Raw genomic sequence first — 27,649 nt, 5'->3', positions numbered from 1 at the left:
GTTCTGCAGGCGGCCACCCTGCCTGCCTGAGTCACGAAAAGCCAATTCCAAACGGTCACTTGGCTGCCAAGGACCGGGGCGTCGGGTGGGAGAGAGTGTGCTATTAAGGTATCATTTGGACCGAAAGGTGCTTTCGAGGTTGTCCGCATCGCCCCAGGCCTGCTGGCCCAATGTTGCACATTTTGGGGACAATGCCATCCCTGCCGGTGACCCCCCCCCCATACTGTCCACTTGCCCATCTTGTCCCCCGTGGGGTGGAGCGGGGGTGGGAAAGGCAAGCTCCATTTCCGACAACTCGGGTGAATGTTGGCTTCAGATAATCAGGCCCCCTTGTGCTACCCTTGCTCACCCTGTGGGAGTCATTTCCTGCCTGGTCTGCTGCTTCCCAAGAGGCAGATCCCAGGGTTCCGGGTCACCCAGCCTGGAGGCTGGCTTGGGAGTGACCTGTGGCATCGGGTTAGAAGACGTTTTACTTCCCCCTCCGGGCTGCAGGCCCCAGGCGTGGCTGAATGTGGCTGGAATTTGGAACCTCAGCAAAGCCACCTTAGATACCAGAGCTTCCCGTCCCGCCCACCCCCCCCCCCCGAAAGGCCACAGAATCAGAAATGGGACCCTAGAAGGCTAAACATCAGATGAACGGAGGGCCATCCACCCGCCCACCAGCTGGGCGTTTGGTTTCCATGGGCAAGAAAAGCTGTGCTTATCTTAAGATCAGGGAGAAAACCATGGTCTTCGGCATCGGGGAGGAAGGGTCACTCTCAGGTTCCTCAGGCCTCGGTTTAGGCTTTTCCCGCAGGGGGAACTGGTTCATTGGGCTGAGGAACGTGTACTTTGACGGTTCTTGGAGGCCGACACCTGTTCAAGTCCTGGGAGTTCAGACCTGTCATTGACTCTGGTGCGAATGGCCCCAATGGCGGTCGAGCATCATGGTCCCAACAAAGGATTCGCTTTGACAACCAACGTGTCAGGGGAACTCCAGTGCATGTCGTCCCTCCCAAGTCATCACTCAGTGCTGAGGTCAACAGACTCGAGCCCGAACACATGGATCCGACTGGTTTTCAAGGGTTGTGTCTGTGGACTTTTTTTTTTTTTTTTTCTCTCTCTCTCTCTTTCTGGTCAAGCCCTACTGGGGGCTCTAGAGAGTCTGAACATTAAGCATTCCTTTCCTCCTTGTGAATGTTGTTCCAACCGGAACACTGTTGGGGAGAACCAGTTCAAGGTCAGTCCGGAGCTGTCAGTGGGAACTCAGAGCTCCCTTCTAGCCTGGTTGCTTGCCACCTGTCTCCTGAGAGGTTACAAAGTGGGTTACAGACATTAGCATGTGTTAATTCTCACAATGTCCCTGGGAGGGAACCAGGAAGTGTTGTGGATGCAGGTGTTGAGGCACAGAGGGGTGAGGCCACCGGCAAGAAGCCACATAGGCAAACAGTGGCAGAGTCAGGAAAAGGGCGGGGGGTTCTCTCCACCAGTCAATGACTGTGCTCTCCGGCCTTCATCTCCATGAGGGCATTGGTGAACACACCCCCGTTCCAGGTGACTGAGACCTCACCACACAGGTTTGTTGGCTTAATAGTGACAAGCATTTCCCCGCCCCCAATCCCAACCCCGCTGTCGAACTTGGTCGTCGCTGGCCTGATTCAGTCAGCCCGGATCCCGTCCTCAGGATGTCCCTCCCGACGACAGGAAACCTGCATTTCCTGGAACCGTTGCTGCTAAGCCCCGACCCGCACCCTCCCGGCGCTGGAGCCGCGCCTGGGAGCAGGCAAAAGGCTCTTCTCCGCGTCCACCCCATGTGCCCCATGGCTTTTGGGGTGGAAGGGAGTGGCCGCCCCATTTTGCAGTCTCCCAAGGGAGATTCAGCGAGCTGAGTCAGAACCCGGGTGCTCAGTCGTGGGGGGCACAGGTGCTGGAGCCAGGAGCCCCGCCAGGCTGGCTGGAAGGGCCCCCGAGCCGACGGGTCAGCCTCAGGCTGTGCTCGCCCCTGGCACCGCCCTTGCTGGGTGCCTGTGTCCGGCTGGAGCCGCACCTGCGCTTTCTGGGAGGGTGCTCTTGGGGAACTGCCTGCCTCCTTCCAACCGCGTCAGCTCAGTTCAAGGCCGCGGGGACCACCCGGCCTGCTCAGTGGCTGGCGGTCACTCTGGGTGGGGCCTGGGTTATAGAGAGGCTGGGCCGACAGGTCCTCCCACTGAGCGGACAGGTCCACAATCCGCTGAAGACAGGCAGGCCGGTGTCCCCTCGTTCCTCGGAGCGCCCGTCTGAAACTGCGACAGTCTGCTGGGATTGTGCCCGGGAGGGGCGCATCCCTGGCCCGCGGCCACTACGTGCAGTGGTGACGGCGTCTGGCTACCCTTCCTCCGCGGGTGTGTCCGTGTCGGGGCTGGTGGGGCGTCAGTCCCTTACACATTGGTGACCTCGAGGCCGTTGTAGCCTTCCAGCCGGCACTGCTCTGGCCTGCCCTGGGGGTCGTCGTCTCCACAATCTTCATTTTGAAGAGAGCCATAGTCATCATGAAAATCGGGGTCTTTGCTGCTGAAGCCCCTTCCTATCTTCCCTAGCGGCAGCTGAGAAGAGAGAGATGAAGGTCAGAGGAAAAAAGGAACGGGGTGCCTTGCGATCTGGAAAACGTGGGGTCCCCCCATTCTCATTGCTGCGTGACCTTAAGCAACTTGCCTAACCTCTCTGTGTGCTTCCTGCTGCTCAGAGACCCCTGAGAGGATTTTGTGAGTCAACCCTTGGAGACAGCTTTGTGTTCCCAACTGAAGGAACTGATTGGTTGCCCAGGGTGAGGACAAATATAGTGCGATTGTCCTCAAAAGTCTCCTACCTCCCTCCTCAGCAGGAGGAGCACGGAGAATGGGTATAACAAGACAGGCGAGAATGTCTGAGCAGGGGCGTGAGGTCTGACTGCGTTCCCAAGTCGAGAAGAAATATTCTAGCACTTCCTGGTGTGGCAGAAAGGGTGTGCGTGTTTTGGAGACTCAGAAACTGGGCTTTCGATCCCTGCTTTGCCACTTCCTGGCTGTGTGACCTGGGATGAGTCACCTGCCCTCTCTGAGCCTCAGTTTTCCCAGCTTCAAGGTGGGAATAGAAGTTCCTTTCTCCCAGAGTTGTCACAAAGAGTAGAAATTGGATCTGTAAAGCACACAGCCAGGTGTTGGCAAAGGGTGGCTATTATTAACCCTACACAGCAGGTCCTCAGTGTGTATTTATCTCTTATTTTGAACATATCTCTATTATAATCTTCCTGATGGCGCTTTGAAATTACTTATTCCCTCGACCGCCAGACCAGTGTTTCTCGATCTTTTGTTCCATGTTGCCACCTTTAAAAACGGAGACTTTTCCGATATTTTCTCCTAATCCCACCCCCCCATCAAATGTTCACCCCACAGATACACTGTGCTTCTGTTCATGTCCCGTATACATACCTGTGCTTCATACATAAAAAGAGGGAGGTTTTGGCCCCTTCCCACCAAACCCATTTTCACCCCATTCTAGACTGCACGTTTTGGACCGAGAGCACGGTAAGAGTAAGGGAGAGAATTTATTCATGCTTGGTCCCATTGATGCTCGGGGTGGTGCCTAAGACACAATTAGGATCCAAAAAACGTTTGCTGCATGAATGGAAGAAGTTTTGGATTATCCACTTGGCCATCTGTGTCTACACACTTCCATTTAGGAATCTGGGTCAGTCTGAGTCTGTGTGAACTCCATATACCAGAGGCTAATCTGCTGCTATCGGTCGGGTCACTGGAGTTCGAGAGCTAAGTCGGTGGTTCTCAGAGTTTGGGGTGCATGGAACCCTCTGGACGGCTTGGCTGCAACCAAGGATCCCCGTCACCCCCAGAGGCCCTTGGTTTTAGGAGGCTCGGGTGGGGGCGCCTGGGTGGCTCAGTCAGTTAAGCGTCTGACTCTTGATTTCGGCCCAAGTCATGATCTCACCGTTGGTTGAGTTCGAGCCCCGCGTCGGGTTCTGAGCGGAGCTCACAGAGCCTGCTTGGGATCCTCTGTCTGTCTGTCTGTCTCTCTCTCTCTGCCCCTGCTCACACTTGCTTTCCCTCTCTCTCATTCTCTCTCAACAAATAAACAAACATTTAGGAGGCCCAGGTGGGTCCCAGAAGCTGCCTGTGATTCTGATGCAGGCGGGCGAGACCTGTGCTTTGAGATGCTACTCTAAGCCTTGGGTGGGGGCTGGGCTTAAAGCATCATGCAGGTCAATTGAAGGTGTCTTCCTCTCTCCCGTCTGCATCTGTGACCTGGTCCATTGGTCCCCCTCCACAAGCCAAGACAGGAGCTGGGAGGGGGCATCATGGGTCCAGATGACAAAAAGACCTTCCCCAGGCTGCAGGAGCCCCGGGTGAAGGCGTCAGCGTCTTACCCGGCCAGCCTTGTATTTAATGCCGCCGCTGCTCTCCTCCTTCCCCGCCCGGGTGACGCTGGAGGCCCTCCCTGGGGGTGTTCCGAAACGCTCAGCCTCCCGGATGCCTGAGGAGCTGGGGAGAGACACATTCTGAGTCAGCGGTGGGGGACCCGGTCAGCTACCATCACCCAGAGACACACACACTCACTCACACAGTTGACAATGACCCCACCTGCTGCAATTTACCGCGTACCTTCTGCGTGCTAAGCACCCCTGTGCTATGAATGCATTCCGAAGCGTCAGGAAAATCGCCCCCGCCCTGCTTTTGAAATCTGTGTCTCCCCCGCCCCACCCCACAGTGACTTGTTGACTGAAGTGACCCCACTACTCCCTTCTCTGTGTTAAAGCGCTGAAGGCTTCTGTTAGAATAGGATTCCGCAAACTGCGGCCTGCAGGCTGGAGCCGGCCCGCCGACTGATTTTGCAAATAAAGTTTTATTGGAACACAGCTACGCCCGTTAGTTGTTTATGTGTTGTCTAAGCCTCCTTTCTTGCTATGAGAACAGAGTTGTGTACTTTTTAAAAAATGTTTGTTTATTTTTGAGAGAGAAAGAGACAGAGCATGAACAGGGGAAGGGTAGAGAGAGAGGGAGACGCAGACTCTGAAGCAGGCTCCGGGCTCTGAGCTGTCAGCACAGAGCCGGACGTGGGGCCCCTGAACCCACGAGATCATAATCCGAGTTGAAGTCGGATGCTTAATGAACTGAGCCACCCAGGTGCCCCTGTATATATTTTTTTCTTTTTTTAATTTTCTTTTTTCTTTTTTAAAATTTACATCCAAATTAGTTCGCATATAGTGCAACAGTGATATCAGGAGTAGATTCCTTAGTGCCCCTGACCCATTTAGCCCATCCTCCCTCCCACAACCCCTCCAGTAACCCTCAGTTTATTCTCTATATTTGAGTCTTGTATGTTTTTCCCCCTCCCTGTTTTATATTATTTTTGCTTCCTTTCCCTTATGTTCATCTGTTTTGTCTCTTAAAGTCCTCATGTGAGGGGCGCCTGGGTGGCTCAGTCGGTTAAGCGACCGACTACGGCTCAGGTCACGATCTCGCGCTATGTGAGTTCGAGCCCCGCGTGGGCTCTGTGCTGACTGCTCAGAGCCTGGAGCCTGTTTCAGATTCTGTGTCTCCCTCTCTCTGACCCTCCCCTGTTCATGCTCTGTCTCTCTCTGTCTCAAAAATAAATAAATGTTAAAAAAAAATAAAAAAAAAAGTCCTCATGTGAGTGAAGTCATATGATTTTTGTCTTTCTCTGACTAATTTCACTTAGCATAATGCCCTCCAGTTCCATCCACGTAGTTGCAAACGGCAAGATGTCATTCTTTCTGATTGCTGAGTAATACTCCACTGTATATATATACCACATTTTCTTTATCCATTCATCCATCGATGGACATTTGGGCTCTTTCCATACTTTGGCTATTGTCGATAGTGCTGCTATAAACAGTGAGGTACGTGTGTCCCTTCAAACAGCACACCTGGATCCCTTGGATAAATACCTAGTAGTGCCATTGCTGGGTCATAGGGTGGTTCTATTTTTAGTTTTTTGAGGAACCTCCATACTGTTTTCCAGAGTGGCTGCACCAGCTTGCATTCCCACCAACAATGCAAAAGAGATCCTCTCTCTCCGCATCCTCGCCAACATCTGTTGTTGCCTGAGTTGTTCATGTCAGCCATTCTGACAGGTGTGAGGTGGTATCTCATTGTGGTTTTGATTTGTATTTCCCTGATGATGAGTGATGTTGAGCGTTTTTTCATGTGTCAGTTGGCCATCTGGATGTCTTCTTTGGAGAAGTGTCTATTCATGTCTTTTGCCCATTTCTTCACTGGATTATTTGTTTTTGGGGTGTTGAGTTTGATAAGTTCTTTATAGATTTTGGATACTAACCCTTTATCTGATATGTCACTTGCAAATATCTTCTCCCATCTCATCCCGTCAGTTGCCTTCTAGTTTTGCTGATTGTTTCCTTCTCTGGGCAGAAGCTTTTTATTTTGATGAGGTCCCAGTAGTTCATCTTTGCTTTTGTTTTCCTTGCCTCCAGAGACGTGTTGAGTAAGAAGTTGCTGTGGCCGAGATCAAAGAGGTTTTTGCCTGCTTCCTCCTCTAGGATTTTGATGGCTTCCTATCTTACATTGAGATCTTTCATCCATTTTGAGTTTATTTTTGTGTGTGGTATAAAAAAGTGGTCCAGGTTCCTTCTTCTGCATGTCGCTGTCCAGTTTTCCCAGCACCACTTGCTGAAGAGACTGTCTTTATTCCATTGCATATTCTTTCCTGCTTTGTGAAAGATTAGTTGGTCATACGTTTGTGGGTCCATTTCTGGGTTCCCTATTCTGTTCCATTGATCTGAATGTCTGTTCTTGTGCCAGAACCATACTGTCTTGATGATTACAGCTTTGTAGTATAGCTTGAAGTCTGGGATTGTGATGCCTCCTGCTTTGGTTTTCTTTTTCAAGATTGCTTTGGCTATTCGGGGTCTTTTCTGGTTCCATACAAATTTTAGGATTATTTGTTCTAGCTCTGTGAAGAATGCTGGTGTTATTTTGATAGGGGTTGCATTGAATATGTAGATTGCTTTGGGTAGTATCGACATTTTAACAATATTTGTTCTTCCTATCCAGGAGCATGGAATCTTTTTCCATTTTTTTGTGTCTTCTTCAATTTCTTTCAAAAGCTTTCTGTAGTTTTCAGCGTATAGATTTTTCACCTCTTTGGTTAGATTTATTCCTAGGTATTTTATGGTTTTATGTGCAACTGTAAATGGGATTGATTCCTTGATTTCTCTTTCAGTCACTTCATTGTTGGTGTATAGGAATGCAACTGATTTCTGTGCATTGATTTTATATCCTGAAACTTTGCTGAATTCATGAATCAGTTCTAGCAGTTTTTTGGTGAAATCTTTAGGGTTTTCCATATAGAGTATCATGTCATCTGCGAAGAGTGTAAGTTTGACCTCCTCCTGGCCGATTTGGATGCCTTTTATTTCTTTGTGTTGTCTGATTGCAGAGGCTAAGACTTCCAATACTATGTTGGATAACAGTGGCACAAGTGGACATCCCTGTCTTGTTCCTGACCTTAGGGGGAAAGCTCTCCGTTTTTCCCCATTGAGGATGATATTAGCATTGGGTCATTCATATATGGCTTTCATGATCTCGAGGTATGCTCCTTCTATCCCTACTTTCTCGAGGGTTTTTATCAAGAAAGGATGCTGTATTTTGTCAAATTCTTTCTCTGCATCTATGGAGAGGATCATATGGTTCTTGTCCTTTCTTTTATTGATGTGATGAATCACATTAATTGTTTTGTGGCTATTGAACCAGCCCTGCATCCCAGGTATAAATCCCACTTGGTTGTGGTGAATAACTTTTTTAATGTATTGTTGAATCCGGTTGGCTAATATCTTGTTGAGGATTTTGCATCCATGTTCATCAGGAAAACTGGTCTATAGTTCTCCTTTTTAGTGGGGTCTCTGTCTGTTTTAGTATCAAGGTAATGCTGGCTTCGTAGAAAGAGTTTGGAAGTTTTCCTTCCATTTCTATTTTTTGGAACACCTTCAAGAGAATGGGTGTTAACTCTTCCTTAAATGTTTGGTAGAATTCCCCTGGAAAGCCATCTGGCCCTGGACTCTTGTTTTTTGGCAGATTTTTGATTACTAATTCGATTTCCTTACTGGTTATGGGTCTGTTCAAATTTTCTATTTCTTCCTGTTTCAGTTTTGGTAGTGTATATGTTTCTAGGAATTTGTCCATTTCTTCCAGATTGCCCATTTTATTGGCGTATAATTGCTCATAATATTCTCTTATTATTGTTTTTATTTTTTCTGTGTTGGTTGTGATCTCTTCTCTTTCATTCTTGATTTTATTTATTTGGGTCGTTTCCTTTTTCTTTTTGATCAGACTGGCTAGTGGTTTATCAATTTTGTTAATTTGTTAATTTGTTATCAATTTGTTAATAAAGATATGAATTTATTGCCATTATGATGCTTGTAGAGTTGGAGCTTCTGGTGGTGTTCTCTGGTCCTTTTTAGTCTGTTGCTTTTGGTCTTTTTGTTTTTTTTTTTTCATCTTTTCTCCCCTCAGAGAGTCCCCCTTAAAATTTCTTGCAGGGCTGGTTTAGTGGTCACAAACTCCTTTAATTTTTGTTTGCCTGGTTCAAAGAACCAGCTTCTGATTTCATTGATCCGTTCTACTGTTTTTTTGGTTTCGATATCATTAATTTCTGCTCTAATCTTTGTTATTTCCTGTCTTCTGCTGGTTTTGGGTTTTATTTGCTGTTCTTTTTCCAGCTCCTTAAGGCATAAGGTTAGGTTGTGTATCTGAGATCTTTCTTCCTTCTTTAGGAAGGCCTGGATTGCTATATACTTTCCTCTTAGGACTGCCTTTGCTGCGTCCCAGAGGTTTTGGGTTGTGGTGTTATCATTTTCATTGACTTCCATATACTTTTTAATTACCTCTTTAACTGCTTGGTTAACCTACTCATTCTTTACAGGGATGTTCTTTAGTCTCCAAGTTTTCGTTGTCTTTCCAAATTGTTTCTTGTGGTTGATTTCGAGTTTCATAGTATTGTGGTCTGAAAATATGCATTGTATGATCTAGATCTTTTTGTATTTGTTGAGGGCTGATTTGTGTCCCGGTACGTGATCTATTCTGGAGACTGTTCCATGTGCACTTAAGAAGAATGTGTATTCCACTGCTTTAGGGTGAAATGTTCTGAATATATCTGTTAAGTCCATCCGGTCCAGTGTGTCATTCAAATCCATGGTTTCCTTCTTGATTTTAAAAAAAATTTATTTTTAATGTTTATTTTTGAAAGAGACAGAGACAGAATGCGAGTGGGTTAGGGGCAGAGAGAGGGAGACACAGAATTCGAAATGGGTTCCAGGCTCTGAGCTGTCAGCACAGAGTCTGACACAGGGCTTGAACTCACAAGCTGTGAGATCATAACCTGAGCCGAATTCGGACACTCAACCGACTGAGCCACCCAGGCGCCCCAGATTTTTTGATTAGATGATCTGTCCATTGCTGTGAGTAGGGTGTTGAAGAATCCTACTATTATAGTATTACTATCGATGAATTTCTTTATGTTTGTGATGAATTGATTTATATATTTGGGTTCTCCCACATTTGGCACATAAATGTTTACAATTGTTAGGTCTTCTTGGTGGATAGACCCTTTGATTATGATATGATGCCCTTCTGCATCTCTTGATACAGTCTTTATTTTAAAGTCTAGATTGTCTGATACAAGTATGGCTACCCCGGCTTTCTTTTGTTGACCATTAGCATGGTAGATCGTTCTCCATCCCCTTACTTTCAATCTGAAGGTGTCTTTAGGTCTAAAGTGGGTCTCTTGTAAACAGCATATAGATGGATCTTGTTTCTTATCCATTCTGTTACCCTATGTCTTTTGATTGGAGCATTGAGTCCATTGACGTTTAGAGTGAGTACTGAAAGGTATGAATTTATTGCCATTATGATGCTTGTAGAGTTGGAGCTTCTGGTGGTGTTCTCTGGTCCTTTCTAGTCTTTGTTGCTTTTGGTCTTTTTTTTTTTTTTCATCTTTTCTCCCCTCAGAGAGTCCCCCTTAAAATTTCTTGCAGGGCTGGTTTAGTGGTCACAAACTCCTTTAATTTTTGTTTGCCTGGGAAACTTTTTATCTCTCCTTCTATTTTGAATGACAGCCTTGCTGGATAAAGAATTCTTGGCTGCATATTTTTCTGATTCAGCACATTGAATATATTCTGCCACTCCTTTCTGACCTGCCAAGTTTCTGTGGATAGGTCTGCTGCAAACCTGATCTGTTTTCCCTTGTAGGTTAGGGACTTTTTTTCCCTTGCTGCTTTCATGAGTCTCTCCTTGCCTGAGTATTTTGTGAATTTGACTATGATATGCCTTGTTGATGGTCGGTTTTTGTTGAGTCCACTGGAGGTCTTCTGTGCTTCCTGGATTTTGATGTCTGTGTCTTTCCCCAGGTTAGGAAAGTTTTCCGCTATGATTTGCTCACATACCCCTATTTCTCTCTCTTCCTCTTCTGGGACCCCTGTGATTCTGATGTTGTTCCTTTTTAATGAGTCACTGATTTCTCTAATTCTTAAATCGTGCCTTGATCTCCCTCTTTTTTTCTGCTTCATTATTCTCTATAAGTTTGTCCTCTATATCGCTGATTCTCTGTTCTGCCTCATCCATCCTTGCCGCTGCGGCATCCATTCGTGATTGCAGCTCAGTTATAGCATTTTTTATTTCATTCTAGTTTTACTTCTTTTATCTCTGCAGAAAGGGATTCTAATCTATTTTCAACTCCAGCTAATATTCTTATTATCGTGATTCTATATTCTGGTTCAGACATCTTGCTTGTATCTGTGTTGGTTAAGTCTCTGGCTGTCCTTTCTTCCTGCTCTTTCTTTGGGGTGAATTCCTTCATTTCGTCATTTTGAAGGGAGAAAAGGAATTAATGAGGGAGAACAATTAAAATTAAAAAAATATTAAAATTAAAAAAAGATTAAAATTAAAAAATTAAACACACACACACACAAATTGAATAAATGATGCTAGATCCTAGGTGTGTTTTGGTCTGGGTGTTGAAAGTGTTTTGACAGATTAGAGAAAAAAAGGGGGGGGAGAAAAAAAAAAGGAAATCGTTTGAGAGTTTGAAAAAAATGAATACACTGAAGTAGACTAAAATGAGATGATGGAGGTAAAACAGAATGTGAAAAAACATACACAGAAGTAAAGAATATAGTAGAAAAAATTAAAGAAAACTATTTTATTAAAATTAAAAATAAAAATGAATTTTTCTTTTTCTATATTCAAGAAGGAGAAAAGAAACGAGAAAGAGAAAAAAGAGAAAAAAGAAAAAAAGGAAAAAAGGAAATCGTTTGAAAATTTGAAAAAGTGAATACACTGAAGTAGACTAAAATAAAATGGTGGAAGTAAAATAGAATTTGAAAAAATTTACATAAAAGCAAAAAAATAGAAAAAAAACAAAGAAAAATATTTTTAGTAAAAATTGAAAATAAAAATGAATTTTTGCCTTTCTGTATTCAAGAAAAAGAAAAGGGGCGCCTGGGTGGCGCAGTCGGTTAAGCGTCCGACTTCAGCCAGGTCACAATCTCACGGTCCGTGAGTTCGAGCCCCGCGTCAGGCTCTGGGCTGATGGCTCGGAGCCTGGAGCCTGTTTCCGATTCTGTGTCTCCCTCTCTCTCTGCCCCTCCCCCGTTCATGCTCTGTCTCTCTCTGTCCCAAAAAAAATAAATAAACGTTGGAAAAAAAAAATTAAAAAAAAAAAAAAGAAAAAGAAAAGAAGTGAAAAAGAAGAAAAAAGAAAGAAAATGGGATAGATGGACTTGCTACCAGATTGAAATAGGACTGAAATTGCTTCATTTTCCCCTAGAAGTCAGACTAGGAAGCGCTTTATGGTCCTTAAACTCAGCAGACGGTGAGACGTGTGTTCTTCAAGAGCGAGGTTCGCCCGGTTGGGCGGGGCTCAGTGTAACGGCTCTGCTCTCCACTAGATGGCGCTGCTAGCCTCCTGGGGTGGGTTCTTGTGGCGCTAGTAGGTGCGTATGCGCAAGCGCGCGAGCGGTGAAATGGCGCCACCCAGCTACCCGGTCTGTTCTCCCCGATCAGCAGTCGCGCACCCGTCTTCTGTCTTCAGCTCTCGACCGCTCCCCGCTTCTTCCCTCTCCGTGACCAGGCCCCAGGCAGTACCTCTCCCCAAGTTTTGTCTCAGACGCGGCTGTTTTCCCCGGCCCCTTACTTCGGAAGGGCTGCGGCTTCGGCCCCTTCCGCCCCTCTGCGGGAGGGTTTCCCTGGGCAACGGCCGACGCCGGCCGCACCCAGGAAAGTTCGCCAAACCGTGCTGCTGCCGAAGCCCAGAGACTGCGGCCGGGTGCCAGCCGCCCCAGAAAAAGTTCGCGAGCTAGCGTAGCAGCTGCCTTTCAGGGATTATGGAAAATCGCAACACGCATCTGGCACCAGGCTTCACCCTTAACGACCTTGTTCCAGCACCAGCGATCGGGGCGTTCTCTGGGGTCTGCTGGGCCCAGGTGGCCTCACAGCCTCTACCGAACGCCCTTCCGGCCATGGAACCGCTTCTCCCCGTGTGGCCCGAGAACCTCCCGGACCCCGCTCTGCTCCTGGGGATTCGCCCTTCCCGCCAGAGCACCCACCGCCAGGTATCGAGCTGCGGAGTTGCAGCCTTTGCGCTCCCCTTGTTTATTACAGTCTTAATGGAATTTAAACCCTCTCCTTTCTCCCTATTTAGTTCAGTCCCTGTGGCTGTTTCCAATTTTCCACTTTCTCTCCAGCTGCTTTTGGGGAGGGGTGCTTTTCCCGTATTCTCCCCCCCCCGACCCTTGACTCCGTCCTCTCTGCCTGCAAAAGCACCTCCCTTCCCGCGGCTTCTTGCTCCCCAAGTCCGCCTCTCTGCACCGCGTACCTGCTGAATTCTGTGGCTCAGGTTGTGCAGGTGGTTGTGTTAATCCTCCAGTCCATTTTCTAGGTGTGTAGGTTGGTTTAGTGTTGGTCTGGCTGCATTTCATGGACACGAGACCCACAAAAATCTTCTATGCTCTTCCACCATCTTGTCTCCTCCTCCCCCGTATATTTTTGATATAGACCGAGTGTCTGTGTTTTGACACAGTTCCCAAGTGCTAACATTTACTATCTAACCTTTTGTTTTTTTTCATTTGATAGAGAGAGAGTTTGTGTGCTTGCGAGTGGGGGAGAGGCGCAGAGGGAGAGAGAGAAAATCTTAAGCAGGCTCCATGATCAGCATGGAGCCCAATGCGGGGCTGGAAACCACGAACTGTGAGATCATGACTTGAACTGAAATCAAGAAGTTCAACTGACTGAGCCACCCAGGCGTCCCTCTGTCTAACGTTTTAAAGAAGTCTTCCGGCCCCTGTTAGACTATCGGTGCTGTGCTGGCCGTAAGAGGTGTTGGGGTAAGAATCCTGCTCTAGAATCCTGGAAGTTCCGAACTCAGTCCTCCCACCTGCCCTGTTTTACTTTTAGATGTTGGCCAAACCCCCGTCTCCCCTGGGCTCCGGCGTTCAGCCTTTGCCTGGAGGGTAGGCTGTAGCCTTGGCGGGAGCCTTGTGCACGTTCTCCGTCAACCTTGCCAGACCCAAGGCGCTTATGTCCAGAGAATTTCTCGGAGCTCTAGCAGGATTGAAATCCCGGCTCTACCATTCATTGGCTGTGTGACCTTGAGCAAGCCATTTCGTTTCTTGGAAGCTTGGTTTCTAGGTCTGCAAAACGGGGATTATAACGTAGCCAACTTTATGAAGTTAGTTAAAACGTGCTTCGAAGCTTAGCTGACGTCCAATAAATGGCCACAATAAGGGTTCATAGTAACACTTAGAACACTTTGCAAAGGAGTCGGCTCTGATTGACAGGCAGCCAGGGATCGGGGTCGCGGGAGCTGAGAGGCTTGGCCCAAGCTAACATGAAGGCAGACTTGCTAAGAGAAATGAACCCTCTAGGGTTTTTAAAGCTGCCTCAGAGAAGTCCTGCTTCCGGGGCAAACTTTGTCGAGGGGGTTTAAGGCAGGGGAGAGGTGGCATGTAGGTGGTGCTGGCAGGTTGGAGGGCAAATCAAGCTGAGTTTTCAGATCCGTGGGTGCCGGGGGCTCCCCGGGTCTAGTGGGGAAGCCGTTCCAATGCAGAAGCCATGAAAATCTAAACTCACTCAGCCAGCGGTTTGCTGTCATGCATCGAAGTGCGTTAAATCCTCCTGACTTGGGGACACTAGCCGTTGAATGAGCTTGGGAGAGCTGCCGGGGCCCTCGGCTTCCCACTGGAGAAGAGGTAGAAGTCAGGCCTTACCTGAGGATTCACGAGACCCTCGGTGGCAGGGATGGAACTTGACCTTGAGCCTCTAGGATCAAGATCCGGACCCTGGAGGACAGCGTAGGACCCTGGGCTCCACACCAGTGGAGTGGCCTGGCCTGACCTCTGAGCAGGTACGTCACCTGGGCTGTGTGTTCTGCAGAGAGGGGTGCGTAAAAGCTCTTCTCGGGGCGCCTGGGCGGCTCAGTCGGTTAAGCGTCCAACTTCGGCTCAGGTCATGATCTTGCAGTTCACGAGTTCAACCCCCACATCGGGCTCCATGCCAACAGCTCAGAGCCTGGAGCCTGCTTCGGATTCTGTGTCTCCCCCTCTCTCTGCCCCTCCCATGTTCATGCTCTCTCTCTCTCTCTCAAGAATAAGTAAACATTAAAAAAAATTATGAAGTCCTACCTCAGAATGTGACCGTGTTTGGAGAGGAGACTTTGTGGAGGTAGGTAATTAAGTTAAAATGAGGTCATTCGAGTGGTCCACAGTCCGATATGACTGGTGTCCTTGCAAGAATCAGAGATTTGGGGGGCGCCTGGGTGGCTCTGTCGGTTAAGCGTCCGACTTAGGTTCAGGTCATGATCTCGCGGTGAGTTCGAGCCCCACGTCGGGCTCTGTGCTGACAGCTCAGAGCCTGGAGCCTGTTTCAGATTCTGTGTCTCCCTCTCTGTCTCTGCCCCTCCCATGCTCATGCTCTGTCTCTCTCTGTCTCTCAATAATAAGTAAACATTAAAAAAAATTTTTTTTTTTAAAGAAGATGGTGGGTGGGTTGAAGAACAAACCCATCAGGAAGATTGTCCTTCATTGTCGGGGGCATCCTGGGGGGCTCAGAGAAAGGGTTGTTCCCACCAGTACTGAACCACATTTAGGAGAGAGAGAGAGAGAGAGGTCTTAACCTCCATTATTGCAGTTGAACCTGGGCATTTATGCCCTGGGACAAAGGCTCAAAAGTCCCCCTGGGAGGGGCTCAGGGAGGGGCCTTGACACCTTCCGCTGTTGTCTGGTCATTCGGCTCACCCTTCAGGGAAGAAGCAGCGTATGATGGTTTAAATCCCAGCTCCACTGTTTATCAGCTGATGGGTCCAGGCAAGATAGGTAACCCTCTTGTACCTCAGTTCCCTCGTCTGTGAAATGGGGCTCCTAGTATGTGTCTCCTGGTAGCTATCAAATGCTAGGCCCTGAGCCGGACCCGTGGCAGAGGGCAGCCAGTGGCTGTGGCAGTTTGATGACCGCACCCTAGAGCTGCCTCTGCAGGAGGGAAGGAGAAGGGAGGAGGAGAGGGAGATGTTGGCGATTCTTCCATTTTTGGAAACAAAATGGCAACCTCTGGACTGTGGGTCATGAGGCCATAGAACGGGAATGAGTAAGAAGATACAAAGTTTGCTGCTTCAGAGATCTAGGGGACACTCTGGGGGCCCCTGGGTGGCTCAGTTGGTTAAGCAACAGACTCTTGATTTTGGCTCAGGTCGTGATCTCACAGTTTGTGAGTTCGAGCCCCGCGTCAGGCTCTCAGCATGGAGCCTGCCTAGGATTCTCCCTCTCCCTCCTTCTCTGCCCCTCTCCTGCTCACGCTGTCTCTCTCTCTCAAAATAAATACACATTAAACAAAAATGCAGAGAACTCCATGTCTGGCCTCATATCCAAGCAGAATATAAGTGGGCATTCTGGAAGGACCCATCCCTGTCCCTGACTCTGTTAGTGACGGGCTGGATCATCCTCCAGGCCGACACTGGGGACAGTCCCCTGTTTCCATGCAGACTTTCCATTTGGCTGCTCCGGGGCTGCAGCGAATGCCTTTGGAACACCACGGCTACTCCCTGCATCCCTTCTGTCCCCTGGTTTATTTCTCCGGATCTGGAACTCACAGAGGACTGACACACAGTTGGTGCTGGACGGGGGTTTATCAGGAGAAGCAGGAGGCGCGCGTCGGGGCAGATGCCGCGAGAGGATGCGAGACACTGCTCGTTTGGGTGTGTGTCTTGTCACAGAGACAGGAGGAGGCGGGAGAAGACGATGTCATGTTGGGACTTAGTAACGCCGGGAACGTGCCTCTCCCGGGGTCAGGTGTGGATGCTAATGTTCCCTGACTCCGTGGCCCTGGGCCACAGTATGGGGTGACTGCAGCCTCCTGATGTGCTCTGAGCGGCCGCCCCCTCTCCTCTCTAAGTGGTCACAGGGCCTCAGGGTCTACTGGGGAGTGGGAGCAGGTGCTCGTCAGCACCCCCGTAAACTTGCCAGCGTGGTGGAAAGCCACTGGGTCCTTGGGAGACATTGGCACGGCCACTGGCTACTCTTATGGGGCCACTGCACTTCTCTGAAGCTAGTTTTCTCACCCATACGATGGGGCAATGATCTGGGGCGCCTGGGTGGCGCAGTTGGTTAAGCGTCCAACTCTTGATTTCAGCTCAGGTCACTATCTTGCGGTTTGTGAGACTGAGCCCCGAGTCGCGCTCTGCGCTGAGAGCTCGGAGCCTGCTTGGGATTCTGTCTCCTGCTCTCTCTGCCCCTCCCCTGCTTGCTCTCTATCTCTCTCTCTCAAAATAAATAAAAATAAACTTTAAAAAATGGGACAATGATCCCTTCTCATCCAGCTTCCTTCTTAGGGACGAGGATCAGATGAAATAAGGAATGAGACAGAACTTTGCTGGTGATAACTTGCAAGTCAAATTGCCAAGTGTTATTCCCACAACCGTCACCTGGTCCCCCCAAGCCTTGGATTCAATCCGGAATGGAGTCTCGGGTTAGCCCTTGGTATCTATTCAATGGTCAGGGATGTCTCTCCATCTGAATCCTTCCACCCCATCAGAGTATTCTGGAAGGGCTCACCCCAAAGGACCAGCACCACCTGCCCTGCCCCCTCTCTCTGGAAAGCTAAAGTCAGCAACAGAAGGACAGGGAGCAAGAGGGCAATGGGCAGGGCAGTTTCACTGCTTGGGCCACCGCTGAGATGTCCTGGGGCAAAGCCCGAGGATCTTGGTTAATATAAACCCATCTGACCCTCCCACGCATCTCACCACATGCCTGGGGGTCACCGTCTCCACTGGTGTTCTGCTTAGCTGGGGACACTTGTACCAACAGGGGGTGGTCTCCAGAATTTCTTAGAAACTCATGAAGTTCTGTTTCCCCTAAGCTGACCGAAATCTCTTCCCCTGGGCTGTGGCAGGTTCTCAGCAAAGGGGTGTCAAATGCCACACTGAGACCCGATGCACGGGCCATGGACGGACACACAGAAGGAAGCAGCATGGTGCAGAGGTGACAGCAGGGAGGTGGGCCTGAGGTCTGGGCTGGCGGAACCTCTCAGTGCCCTGGCTGCCCAGCTCTGACTCCTTGCCTGTAAGATGAGAAGAGTCCACTTTCCTCTTCCTTATCCTGATATCAGGAAGGATTGCTTTCCTCTTATTCTTAAACAAATTTTTTAATGTTCATTTTATTTTTGAGGGAGAGAGACAGAGCGTGAGCAGGGGAGGGGCAGAGAGAGAGGGAGGCACAGAATCCGAAGCAGGCTCCAGGCGCCGAGCCGTCAGCACAGGGCCCGATGCGGGGCTCGAACCCATGAACCGTGAGCTGAAGTCGGATGCCTAACCGACTGAGCCACCCAGGTGCCCCACTTTCACCTGGTTCTTAAAGGAGTCTTTGGCCTGTCCACAGCATAAGAACCCACCCTATTTGCTCCCCACCAGAAACTTCCCCAGCGCTCAGCCACAAATCCTGGACAGTCCTTTTGATGCACCTGTTAGCTCAGGAGTGCTCAAGGGTTCAATCAGACACATGAATGCCTGCTAATGTTTAGCTAGTGCTGCCCCTCCAGGGCTCAGAATGTATTAAGGCCATTACAGATCACAATGCTCCAGAAGGGAGGTCAGGGAAGGGGACAATTCTTAGGAGAAAAGCCTTTTTCCTGCACCTGTTGATGTACACCTCATGGAATAGGGTCCTCGTCAAACGTTGGTCTCCATAGAACTACCTCAGAATGCTCAGAATGTACATTCCTGGGCTCTACCAGCAGATAAGGGTCCTGCAGATCTGAGTCAGGGCCAGGGGGTCTGCATTTCACAAGGGCACCGATGATTCTGCTGCAGGAGTCCATGGACCACGCTTTGAGAAACACTCAGGTATTAGCCTGCTGATGGGGAAGGGCAACTCGGGACTTCTGGATTGTCGCCACTAATACACAACTCCCCCCACCCCCTAAGCCTCAGTGTCTCCACCTGCATAACACAGGGTGTGTTCCAGCTGCTTCTTGAGGCTTCACGCGGTTTGGGGGTTCAGCACTTGGGGTTCTGACTCGAGAGCCTCCGATTCAAATCTGAGCTCAGTCAGCAAGACGGACACAGCCTTAGCTAGACTCACCGACAATTAAAGGGTAAAGACTTAAATTACTAAAACCAGGAATGAGAGAGGGGACATTACTACCAACTTTACAGAAATAGGAGAGGCTATCAGGAAGTGATTATATAATCAATTACATGCCAACGAATTAGCTAACCTCGGCAAAACGGACAAATTTCTAGAAAGATATAAACTACTGAAACTGATTCAAGAAGAAATAGAAATTCTGAATAGGTTTGTAACAAAGAAAATTGAAGTAGGGAAAAAAAAATTCCCCGAAGAACAGTCCGGGACCATGAGGCTTCACCAGTGAATTCTAATAAATGTTTAAGGAATAATGAAAACCAATCCTTCACAAACTCTTCCAAAAAAAAAAAAATAGGAGGGGAGAGAATACTTCCCAATTTAACCTATGAGACCAGTATTACTCTGATACCAAAACCAGACAAAAATATCACAAGAAAAAAAAACTCTATAGACCAACATCCTTTATAAATATAGATGCATGGGGTGCCTGGGTGAGTCAGGTGGTTGAACACCTGACTTCAGCTCAGGTCATGATCTCACGGTTTGTGAGTTCGAGCCCCGCGTCGGGCTCTGTGCTGACAGCTCAGAGCCTGGAGCCTGCTTCAGACGCTGTGTCTCCTCTCTCTCTGCCCCTCTCCCACTTGTGCGCGCTCTCTCTCAAAAACAAATAAATAAACTTAAACAATTACAAAATATATAAACATAGATGCAAAAATCCTCATGCAAATGCTAGCAAACTTTGTCCAGCAACATATGAAAAGGAATATACACCACGACCAAGTGGGATTTATCCTAGGAATGCAAGGTTTCCAACGTATGGAAATCAGTCGATGTAATATGTCATATTAACAGAACAAAGGGCAAATCTGGGCTCTGCTACTTTCTAGCTGTGTGACCTGGGGCAGGGACCTTGGCCCCTTCAAACAAGTTTCTCCATTTATTTATTTATTAAAAAAAATTTTTTTTTTAATGTTTATTTATTTTTGAGACAGAGAGAGAGACAGAGTATGAACGGGAGAGGGTCAGAGAGAGAGGGAGACACAGAGTCTGAAGCAGGCTCCAGGCTCCGAGCTGTCAGCACAGAGCCCGACGCGGGGCTCGAACTCACTGGCTGCGAGATCGTGACCTGAGCCGAAGTCGGACGCTCAACCAGCTGAGCCACTCAGGCGCCCCTAGTTTCTCCATTTTCTTTTTTTTATTTTTTTAAAAATTTTTTTTTTCTTTTTTCAACGTTTTTATTTATTTTTGGGACAGAGAGAGACAGAGCATGAACGGGGGAGGGGCAGAGAGAGAGGGAGACACAGAATCAGAAACAGGCTCCAGGCTCTGAGCCATCAGCCCAGAGCCCGACGCGGGGCTCGAACTCACGGACCGCGAGATCGTGACCTGGCCGAAGTCGGACGCTTAACCGACTGCGCCACCCAGGCGCCCCTAGTTTCTCCATTTTCAAAGGAGGGTTGGTGACACTGACTTCTTGGTGTTGTCACGAGGATGAAATTAGTACCCATAGCAAGTGTCCAATAAACCTTAGCCTAACGGTAATTATTTTGCGGACAGAATCCACTGGGAGGGGGTCTGGGTCATCTGTCCAGGTGCTTCTTCTCTGGCCACTTTTCAGCTGAGGAGGCTGGGGTCGTTGGGCTGACACGGCCTGCTCCCCGGGACCATCAGCACCATCAGTCTGCTCGATCGCCGCCTCCAAACCTCCGTCTCCACAGCTCTCCCTGCCCGAGCGGCCACCTTGACCTCTCTGGCCGGTGCGAGTCCTCCCCAGCCCACACCCCACCCTCGCAGGGTCTTTCCTTACACCTGTGCTGTTCACTTTCCCTTCCCTAAATGCCGGGGGAGTTTGGGGATTTCACCACACACTTCATTCAAGACCTGACCCCTCCTCTGTGACCTTCACGCTAAAGCACCTTGCTTCTCGGAGCCCCAGTTTCCTCTGTGTCAAAGGAGGCCTCCGTGTGGTAGGGGAGAAGGGGGTGCGGGAAGTGAGGGGGCCCTGGGGAAGTCAGGCTCATCTCCTCGAGCCCCAGAGCGGGAGCCAGCAGCCCACACTCACTTGGCTGGGTGGAAGACGGCAGTCATCTCCTCTGCCAGGTGTCTCCGGAGGATGTGCTTCCCGCTGGGGATGCCCAGGGCAGTGGCCATGGCCTCGGCGTTGAACGTGGGCTCCAGCACCAACACAGCACCGTGGATGCCGCTGTTGGTCAGGTTGTCTGCGTACTCCTGAGGGCGAGGCACAGGGCTGGTCAGCCTTGGGGGGCTGCCCTGCTAGTCTGAGGGGGCCACCCTGTTGTCCTGAGGCTGCCCTGCCGGCTTGAGGTGCCCTCAGCTGCAAGTGGGGACATGTCCCCCACAGCAAAGGCTTGTCCCCCTGGGGACCGGTCAGTTTAAGCCCAAGGGGGATCCCCTCACTGCTTTACGGCCATGAGGACGGTCACCAAGACTATTTTGTCACTGACATATACTCAGACCTTGGCAGGCAGCCCATAAATACTTGTCCAGTGAGAAGAGAAACCCAGATCCAACCCGACCCAGGCTTCAGGGGACAGCCCAGCCTCTCCACTCCTGCTACGAGAAAGGCATCATTAATGGGGGTCCCGCTGTGGGGGCGGGGTGAGCGCTCCCTCCTCTTGAGTGACAGGAGGCAGGCACTCTCAGCAGCCTGGGCGGACACCCCACTCCCACAAAATGGGCACAAAACGTGCATGGGATTGGCACGTGCCCGTGAGTCGCCCCCAGCCCATCACCGCCTCTCACCTTCAGGTCGATGTCCCGCACCCACTTGAGCACCCGTTGGTTGGTCCAGACCACGGGGTCTATGTTCTGGGTCTCGCAGCGGGCGCGGCGCTCCTGGAGGGCCTTGTGGGGGGAAGACAGCGGGTCAGCTGGTGTGTCCGGGGGGGGGGTGGCTACACAGAGATGACAAGGAGCGAGGGTCCGCCGTGTTGGGGGGACCCTGGTATGACAGTACAGGGAGGAGTTCTGGCCGGCGAGCCCCAGCTTCTCTGGCCACGTCAGGCTGGGGCTTGGCCCTTCATCGTGGGAAATGGGGAGAAGCCTGCTTCTGGGGTGGAGGGCTGGGTGAGACCCCCAGAGGCTGCCTGGTTTGTGCGTCCCTGTCCGCCGCTCTCCTGACACAGAGTGGGTGCCCAACAATGTGGCCCTTCCATGAGGGGCTAGGTCTCTTGTGGGTCCACCCAGCCCCTGGGGGCAACGAGTGTCACCCAGACACAAAAGGTCACCCACGGCAGCCTGTAGAGAGATCAGCCTGGTCCCCTTTCGCAAGCCCCCTTGGGGGGACTGGCTCCCAGACAAGGACTCCTGGGCTCGGGGTGGACACATGGATTTCTGCCCCCTGCCGGCCGATGGCTTTCTCCAACCTGCCCTGACCAGCCCCAGTGCACCAAGCCCTTTTCCACACTTGACTCTCACGATCTTCCTGCACATCCACATCCTTCACCAGCCTGGGGCTCCCGGGGGCCCGGGGCCTGTGCCTCGGGTCCTGTGCTGGGCGTGCGCGAAGGGCTGGAGAGCTGGACGGCGCCCTTTTCTATGCCTCTCCTCCTGACCCCCAGCTCTTGTGGTCTGACGTCACACTCAAAGAAAAGGAAACCATCTGGACTGATTCCACTCCGCAGCTGAGGGCCCCTCCCTCAGGGATATTTGGTCCCCGGGGAGCTGAGGCGCATGTCCCATGCCGTCCGGCTTGGCAGGGCTCTGAATCAAGGGGGCGCTCAGAGTCCAAACTCTAACTCTACCCCCTGCTGTCCGGTTGCCTACCTGGCCTCCCTGTTCAAGACCTCAGTTCAGCTGTCACTCTCTCTGGGACGCCCTCCCTGATTCCTCTGGAAGCGACTCCTTTGGATTTTCATAAAGCCCCGGGCTTTCCTCACCAGGGCAACTTTCCATGGTATTGTGGCTCCAGCTTCTATGTGGTTCTCCCTGATCAGCAGTGAGCTCTTGGATGAGGGTTCCCCACTTCCTCTGAATTGGGCACCGGGCCTGATGATGCCCAACAAGCAGTTGTTGGAAGAGGGAGGGAGTGAGGAAGGGGCGGATGGATGTGTGTGGATGGAGGGATGGGCAGGTAGTCGGGTGGACAGACAGTGGGTACCAGTGTGGGAAGAAGGGCTGTGGGAGGTGCCTCCACCTCCTGCCCTGGTCCTCACCTCCCTGCTGAAGTTCACTTGGTACAGCAGCTCGATCCCCAGCAGGATGCTGACCTGGTGGAACTTCTTGGACACGTTCAGGTGCTTTTCCAGGTCCCGCTTCATCAGGGAGTGTAGCATCCGCCCGTCGACCAGGTGGTTTTGGAAGGCCTGAGAGTACTGGGACAGGCCGATGTCATTCAGCCAGGCCTTGGCCACCCAGTGATGGTCCAGGTCAGCGGCTTTGGACAGGCTGGTGAGGAAAGACATGGCCAGAAAGAGGGATGGGTGGGGGACAGGTGGCAGGAACAGAGGGACGGGAAGAAACGGGGCGGAGATGGGCAGAGACGAAGATAGAGGGAAAACAACAGGGCGGGGGAGCGTGGGGGACCAAGAAATCGGGGAGACGGACAGGAAAAGGGATGGATTGAAGAGACAGGAAGAGAGAGACAAAGCAGAGATGGGGAGAGAGGTGGGCACAGGGGGCGGGAGGAGACAGAGACAGACAGAAAGACAGACACAGAGAAACAGAGAGCGAGCCCCCAAAGAGCAGAAAAAGGATCAACAGAGAGGCAGACAAAGGGGACAGGAAAAGAGGAGAGAGCACATTCAGACACGCTGAGTGGGAAGGGACAGTGGCAGAGCAGCAGGGACATGTGCAGTGGGAAGCAGCACCTCTGGGAGCCCTCGGCATCCTCAGCCTGTCCCTGGGCACGGTCCCCTGGGAATGTCCCTCTACCGAAGCCCTGAAGCCTGCAAAGCCACGGCCAGGGCCGTCTCTCCTCAAAGTCACACCGTGGCGTGTCTTGAAATCAGAATTAAAACCACCGTTTTGCCCATTCCAAGCCCTCTCACCTCACTGCTAGACCTCAGATCCTCTGTATCCCACACAGAACCTAGCTCAGTGCTGCACACATAGCAGGTGCACAACGAAGACTCAAACGGATAAAAAGGCGCATGCTCCGGACCAAGAGGTCCTTCCGGTTGTCATTCCCCTAATCGCCACACGGTGGCAGCGGGACAGAAGGAATTAGCACAGCCCAGCTTGCCTACCTAGGGACTCGAGAAATGACCCCCGGGGCTGCCAGGTGGGCGGGTCCACTACAGAGGGATCAGGATGTTATAGGGAAATGTGGGCCCACGGGGAGACACCGCCCCCTTCCCCAGGTCCGGGATTGGGACCAGCATCCTCCCCTCCCCGCCCCGGATGGAACACCCCTCACCCACTTTCCAGCCCCCTCCCTGTGCACCCATCTCTAAGAGCTGCCCTACCAGCCACTCAAGCTGGAGACCTGGGTGGGATTTTCACTCCCACCTGACTCAGCTGCCTCCTTTCCACTCTGTTCCGCCCACTCTGGGCAACCCTGCCTCTCCCTGGACTCTGCCCTCCCACTGGTCTCCTTGCTCCAACTGAGCCCTCCCCAGTCCCTTCCCCAGGACAGCAGCCGGGGCCGACCACACCACCCATCCTGCTGGTGCTCCTGCCTGGCTCCTTGCTGTCCTTCCTTCATTCCACCAATACGCGCTTAGCAGCTACTGACTGCTGTGCCCGGGATGGATGCTGTCGTGTAATGGGCACGTCTCCCCTCACCTCGTGGCCCCTTTCTTTCCTTCTTCTCCCCTGTGCTCTCTGTTCCCTGGTGGCATCATGTCCAGGGCTCTGGATACATCTGTAAATGAGGACTCCCAAATTCTCATCTCTCCCCTCTCCTGTCTTCTGAGACCCAGCTTCTCACTAACTGCCCTCCTAGCATTTCCTGACCGTCACGCATTTCACATTTAATGGGCTCCAAATGAAATGCCCTGTCCCCTTTCCCAGCTCTGCCCCGTTGCCCACCATCACCCAGCTCCCGGGCCTCACTTGCCCTCCTCCTCCCTCCCCCGCCGGGTCTATCAATCACTCTGGTCGGTGTGTCTGTCCCCTTTTCTCCTTTTCTGGGCTCAATCTACCACCACCTCTGGCACAGATTTCAGCAATTGCTTCCTTACTTCCGCCCCCCACCCCCCGCCACCTGCTCCACCCCTTCTTTTCCCCACAGTGGCCAGTCTTTTAAAACCAACGGGGCGCCTGGGTGGCGCAGTCGGTTAAGCGTCCGACTTCAGCCAGGTCACGATCTCGCGGTCCGGGAGTTCGAGCCCCGCGTCGGGCTCTGGGCTGATGGCTCGGAGCCTGGAGCCTGTTTCCGATTCTGTGTCTCCCTCCCTCTCTGCCCCTCCCCCGTTCACGCTCTGTCTCTCTCTGTCCCAAAAATAAATAAACGTTGAAAAAAAAAATTTTAAACCATCAATCAGGTCACGTCCCTCCTTTGCTTAAAATCTTCCCAGTGGAGGAAACTCAAGTGCACATCACTAAGTGAAAGAAGCCAATCTGAAGAGGCTACATATTGTACAATTTCAACTCTATGTCAGTCTGGAAAAGGCAAAACCACGGAGACAGTAAAAAGAGTAGTAGTGGCCGCCAGGGGTTAGGAAGAGGGAGGGATGGATAAGTGGAGCACAGGGGACTTTTTAGGGCAGTGAAATTATTCAGCATGATAGTGCAATGATGGATGCATATCATTAGATGTTTGTCCAAACCCACGGGATGTACGACACCAAGAGTGAACCCTAACATAAGCTATGGACTTTGGACGATCATGATGTGTCAGTGCAGGTGTATCAACTGTAGCAAATGTTCCATCTGGTGGGAGACGTGGATTATGGGGAAGGCTGTGAAGGAGTGGGGGCAGGGGGTCCATGGGAAATCTCTGTACCTTCCTTCCAATTTTGCTGTGAAACTGAAATTGCTCTAAAAAAATTAATGTTTATTTAATAGATGAGGGAGAAACCAAGATTTTTTTTTAAACAAACAAAATTGGGAGAATTCATCATCAGAAGAATAAACTGCAGGAAATGTTGACAGACTTTCTTCAAAAGGAAAGAAAATAGTAACTGTATGGCAACTTGGCCCACACAAAAGAATAAAGAGGAGAACTCCTAAAAGTCACAATGAAAAACCCACCAGATTCAGAAATGGGCAGATGACTTGAATAGGCATTTCTCCAAAGACGACTTACAAGAAGCCAATAAACACACAAAAAGATGCCCATCTCTCATCACTAGAGAGATGGAAATTTCTCTGCAATGACATACCACTTCATACCCATTAGGATGGCTAAAAAAAACCCCAGAAAACAAGAGTTGTTGGGGATGTGGTGAAATCAGAACCTTCGTGTGCTGTTGGTGAGGATCTAAAATGGTGTGGCCACTGGGAACAACAGTATGGCGGTTCCTCAAAAAATTAAAGAGAATTATGGGGCGCCTGGGTGGCTCAGTCGGTTGAGAGTCCGACTTCGGCTCAGGTCATGATCTCATGGTCTGTGAGTTCGAGCCCCGCATCGGGCTCTGTGCTGATGGCTCAGAGCCTGGAGCCTGCTTCGGATTCTGTGTCTCCCTCTCTCTCTGACCCTCCCCCGCTCATGCTCTGTCTCTCTCTCTCTGTCAAAAATAAATAAAACATTAAAAAAATTTTTTTTAAAAATTAAACAGAATTATCATATCCAGCAATTCCATTAGAAGTGTCCATCGACAGAGGAATGGATAAGCAAAATGTGCTATATATATATATATATATATATATATGCACAGTGGCATATTATTCAGCTTTAAAAAGAAAGGAAAATCTGACACATGCTACTACATGAATGAATCTTGAGGACATGACGCTAAGTGATATAAGCCAGGCACAGAAAGACAAATACTGTAGGAGGTACTGAGAGTAGTCAAAACCATGAAGGCAGAAAGTAGAAGTGTGCTTGCCATTATACAGGGAGGAGGGGAGAGCAGGGAGTTTGTGTTTATTGTGTTTTTGTGAGCATACAGTTTCAGTGTTATAAGATGGAAAGTCCTGGACATGGATGGTGGTGATGGCCACACAGCAACATGAATGTTCTTTACACTACTGAACTGTGCACTTAAAAATGGTTAAGATGGTAAATATGCACAGTACAAAAATTTTTCTAAGAAGGAAAATGATTGGAAATGGTAAATATCTGGGTCAACATTTTTCTCATTTGCAAATCTCCTTAAATCTAAAATAATGGACACCTTAAAAGAAATACAGTGACGACGTATTACAGAACGTATAATCCACATAGATGAAAACCTGTGAAAACAATAGCACAAAGACAGGAGAAGAAAGCACCTTCGACTATACGCAAAGTTGTATAATATTATTTAAAGACAGACAGTGGTAAGCGAAGCATGTGTATTACAAACTGCAGAGAAACAACGGAAAGTAAAATGAAGTGTAGCTCGTAAGCTAGTGGTAGGAACATTTAACTGATAAAAAGTCAGTAAAAGAGGGGGGAAAGGAACAAAGAGTAGATCTCAAGGAAACAGAACAAGAAAACGGTGGCTTCCCTTTGCAGATATAACATCAGGAGTCACTAGTGTCGCCCAGCAGGGTGTGGCCTCCTCTCCCATGACAGCCACAGGCTCAGGGGGCACCCAGATGCACTGAGCTCTTGGCCCCATTGGGTGGGGGAGCTGCCTTTCCCTGGGCCCATTTCTTTCCAGCCTTGCCCACGGCTCACTCACCTCCCAGCGGAAACTTCCTCTGCCCGTTTTGTCTAGAGTTGCTTCCCTGGCCCGCTGCTCTGCCTCGGAGTATTTCCTTCAAAGCGCTAATTACACATGGAACTTTAGGAATTAACTGATCTAAGCACAGAGACTATGTTCTCTGCTGAAGAGCCAGTCTAGCGCTCGACACCCAGCAGGTGCTTTCAGTGGAAGATCCGCCAAGAATTGGAAGGGTGGGCTCCCAGCTTCGCTCTGCCTCCTCCTGCCCCTCAGCCCCCCGGGACCACTGGGGGCTGCTCTCCGAGGCCGGGGCCTCCTGGTCTCC

General features: G+C 50.1%; 1 protein-coding gene and 1 long non-coding RNA gene across 2 annotated transcripts; one reads left to right on the top strand and one right to left on the bottom strand.

Moving 5' to 3' along the window:
- LOC116738247 (kazrin) lies at positions 1-23,176 on the bottom strand. The gene is made up of 5 exons (XM_032594197.1): positions 22,786-23,176; positions 21,374-21,475; positions 20,673-20,839; positions 4,376-4,490; positions 1-2,561 (listed from the first exon to the last, which is right to left on the bottom strand). Exons 1-5 carry the CDS (start codon positions 23,032-23,034, stop codon positions 2,397-2,399), a joined length of 798 nt encoding a protein of 265 aa, XP_032450088.1. The 5' UTR covers positions 23,035-23,176; the 3' UTR covers positions 1-2,396.
- On the top strand, positions 5,651-26,792 carry LOC115520766. Its single transcript, XR_003970862.1, has 3 exons — positions 5,651-5,662; positions 22,542-22,548; positions 26,510-26,792. It is a non-coding gene; the product is annotated as an uncharacterized LOC115520766 (long non-coding RNA).
- Positions 26,793-27,649: the final 857 nt, after the last annotated feature.

The sequence above is a fragment of the Lynx canadensis genome, chromosome C1 (genome assembly GCF_007474595.2).
Source record: "Lynx canadensis isolate LIC74 chromosome C1, mLynCan4.pri.v2, whole genome shotgun sequence".
NCBI lineage: Eukaryota > Metazoa > Chordata > Mammalia > Carnivora > Felidae > Lynx > Lynx canadensis.
This window is presented reverse-complemented; position numbering and strand designations above follow the sequence as displayed.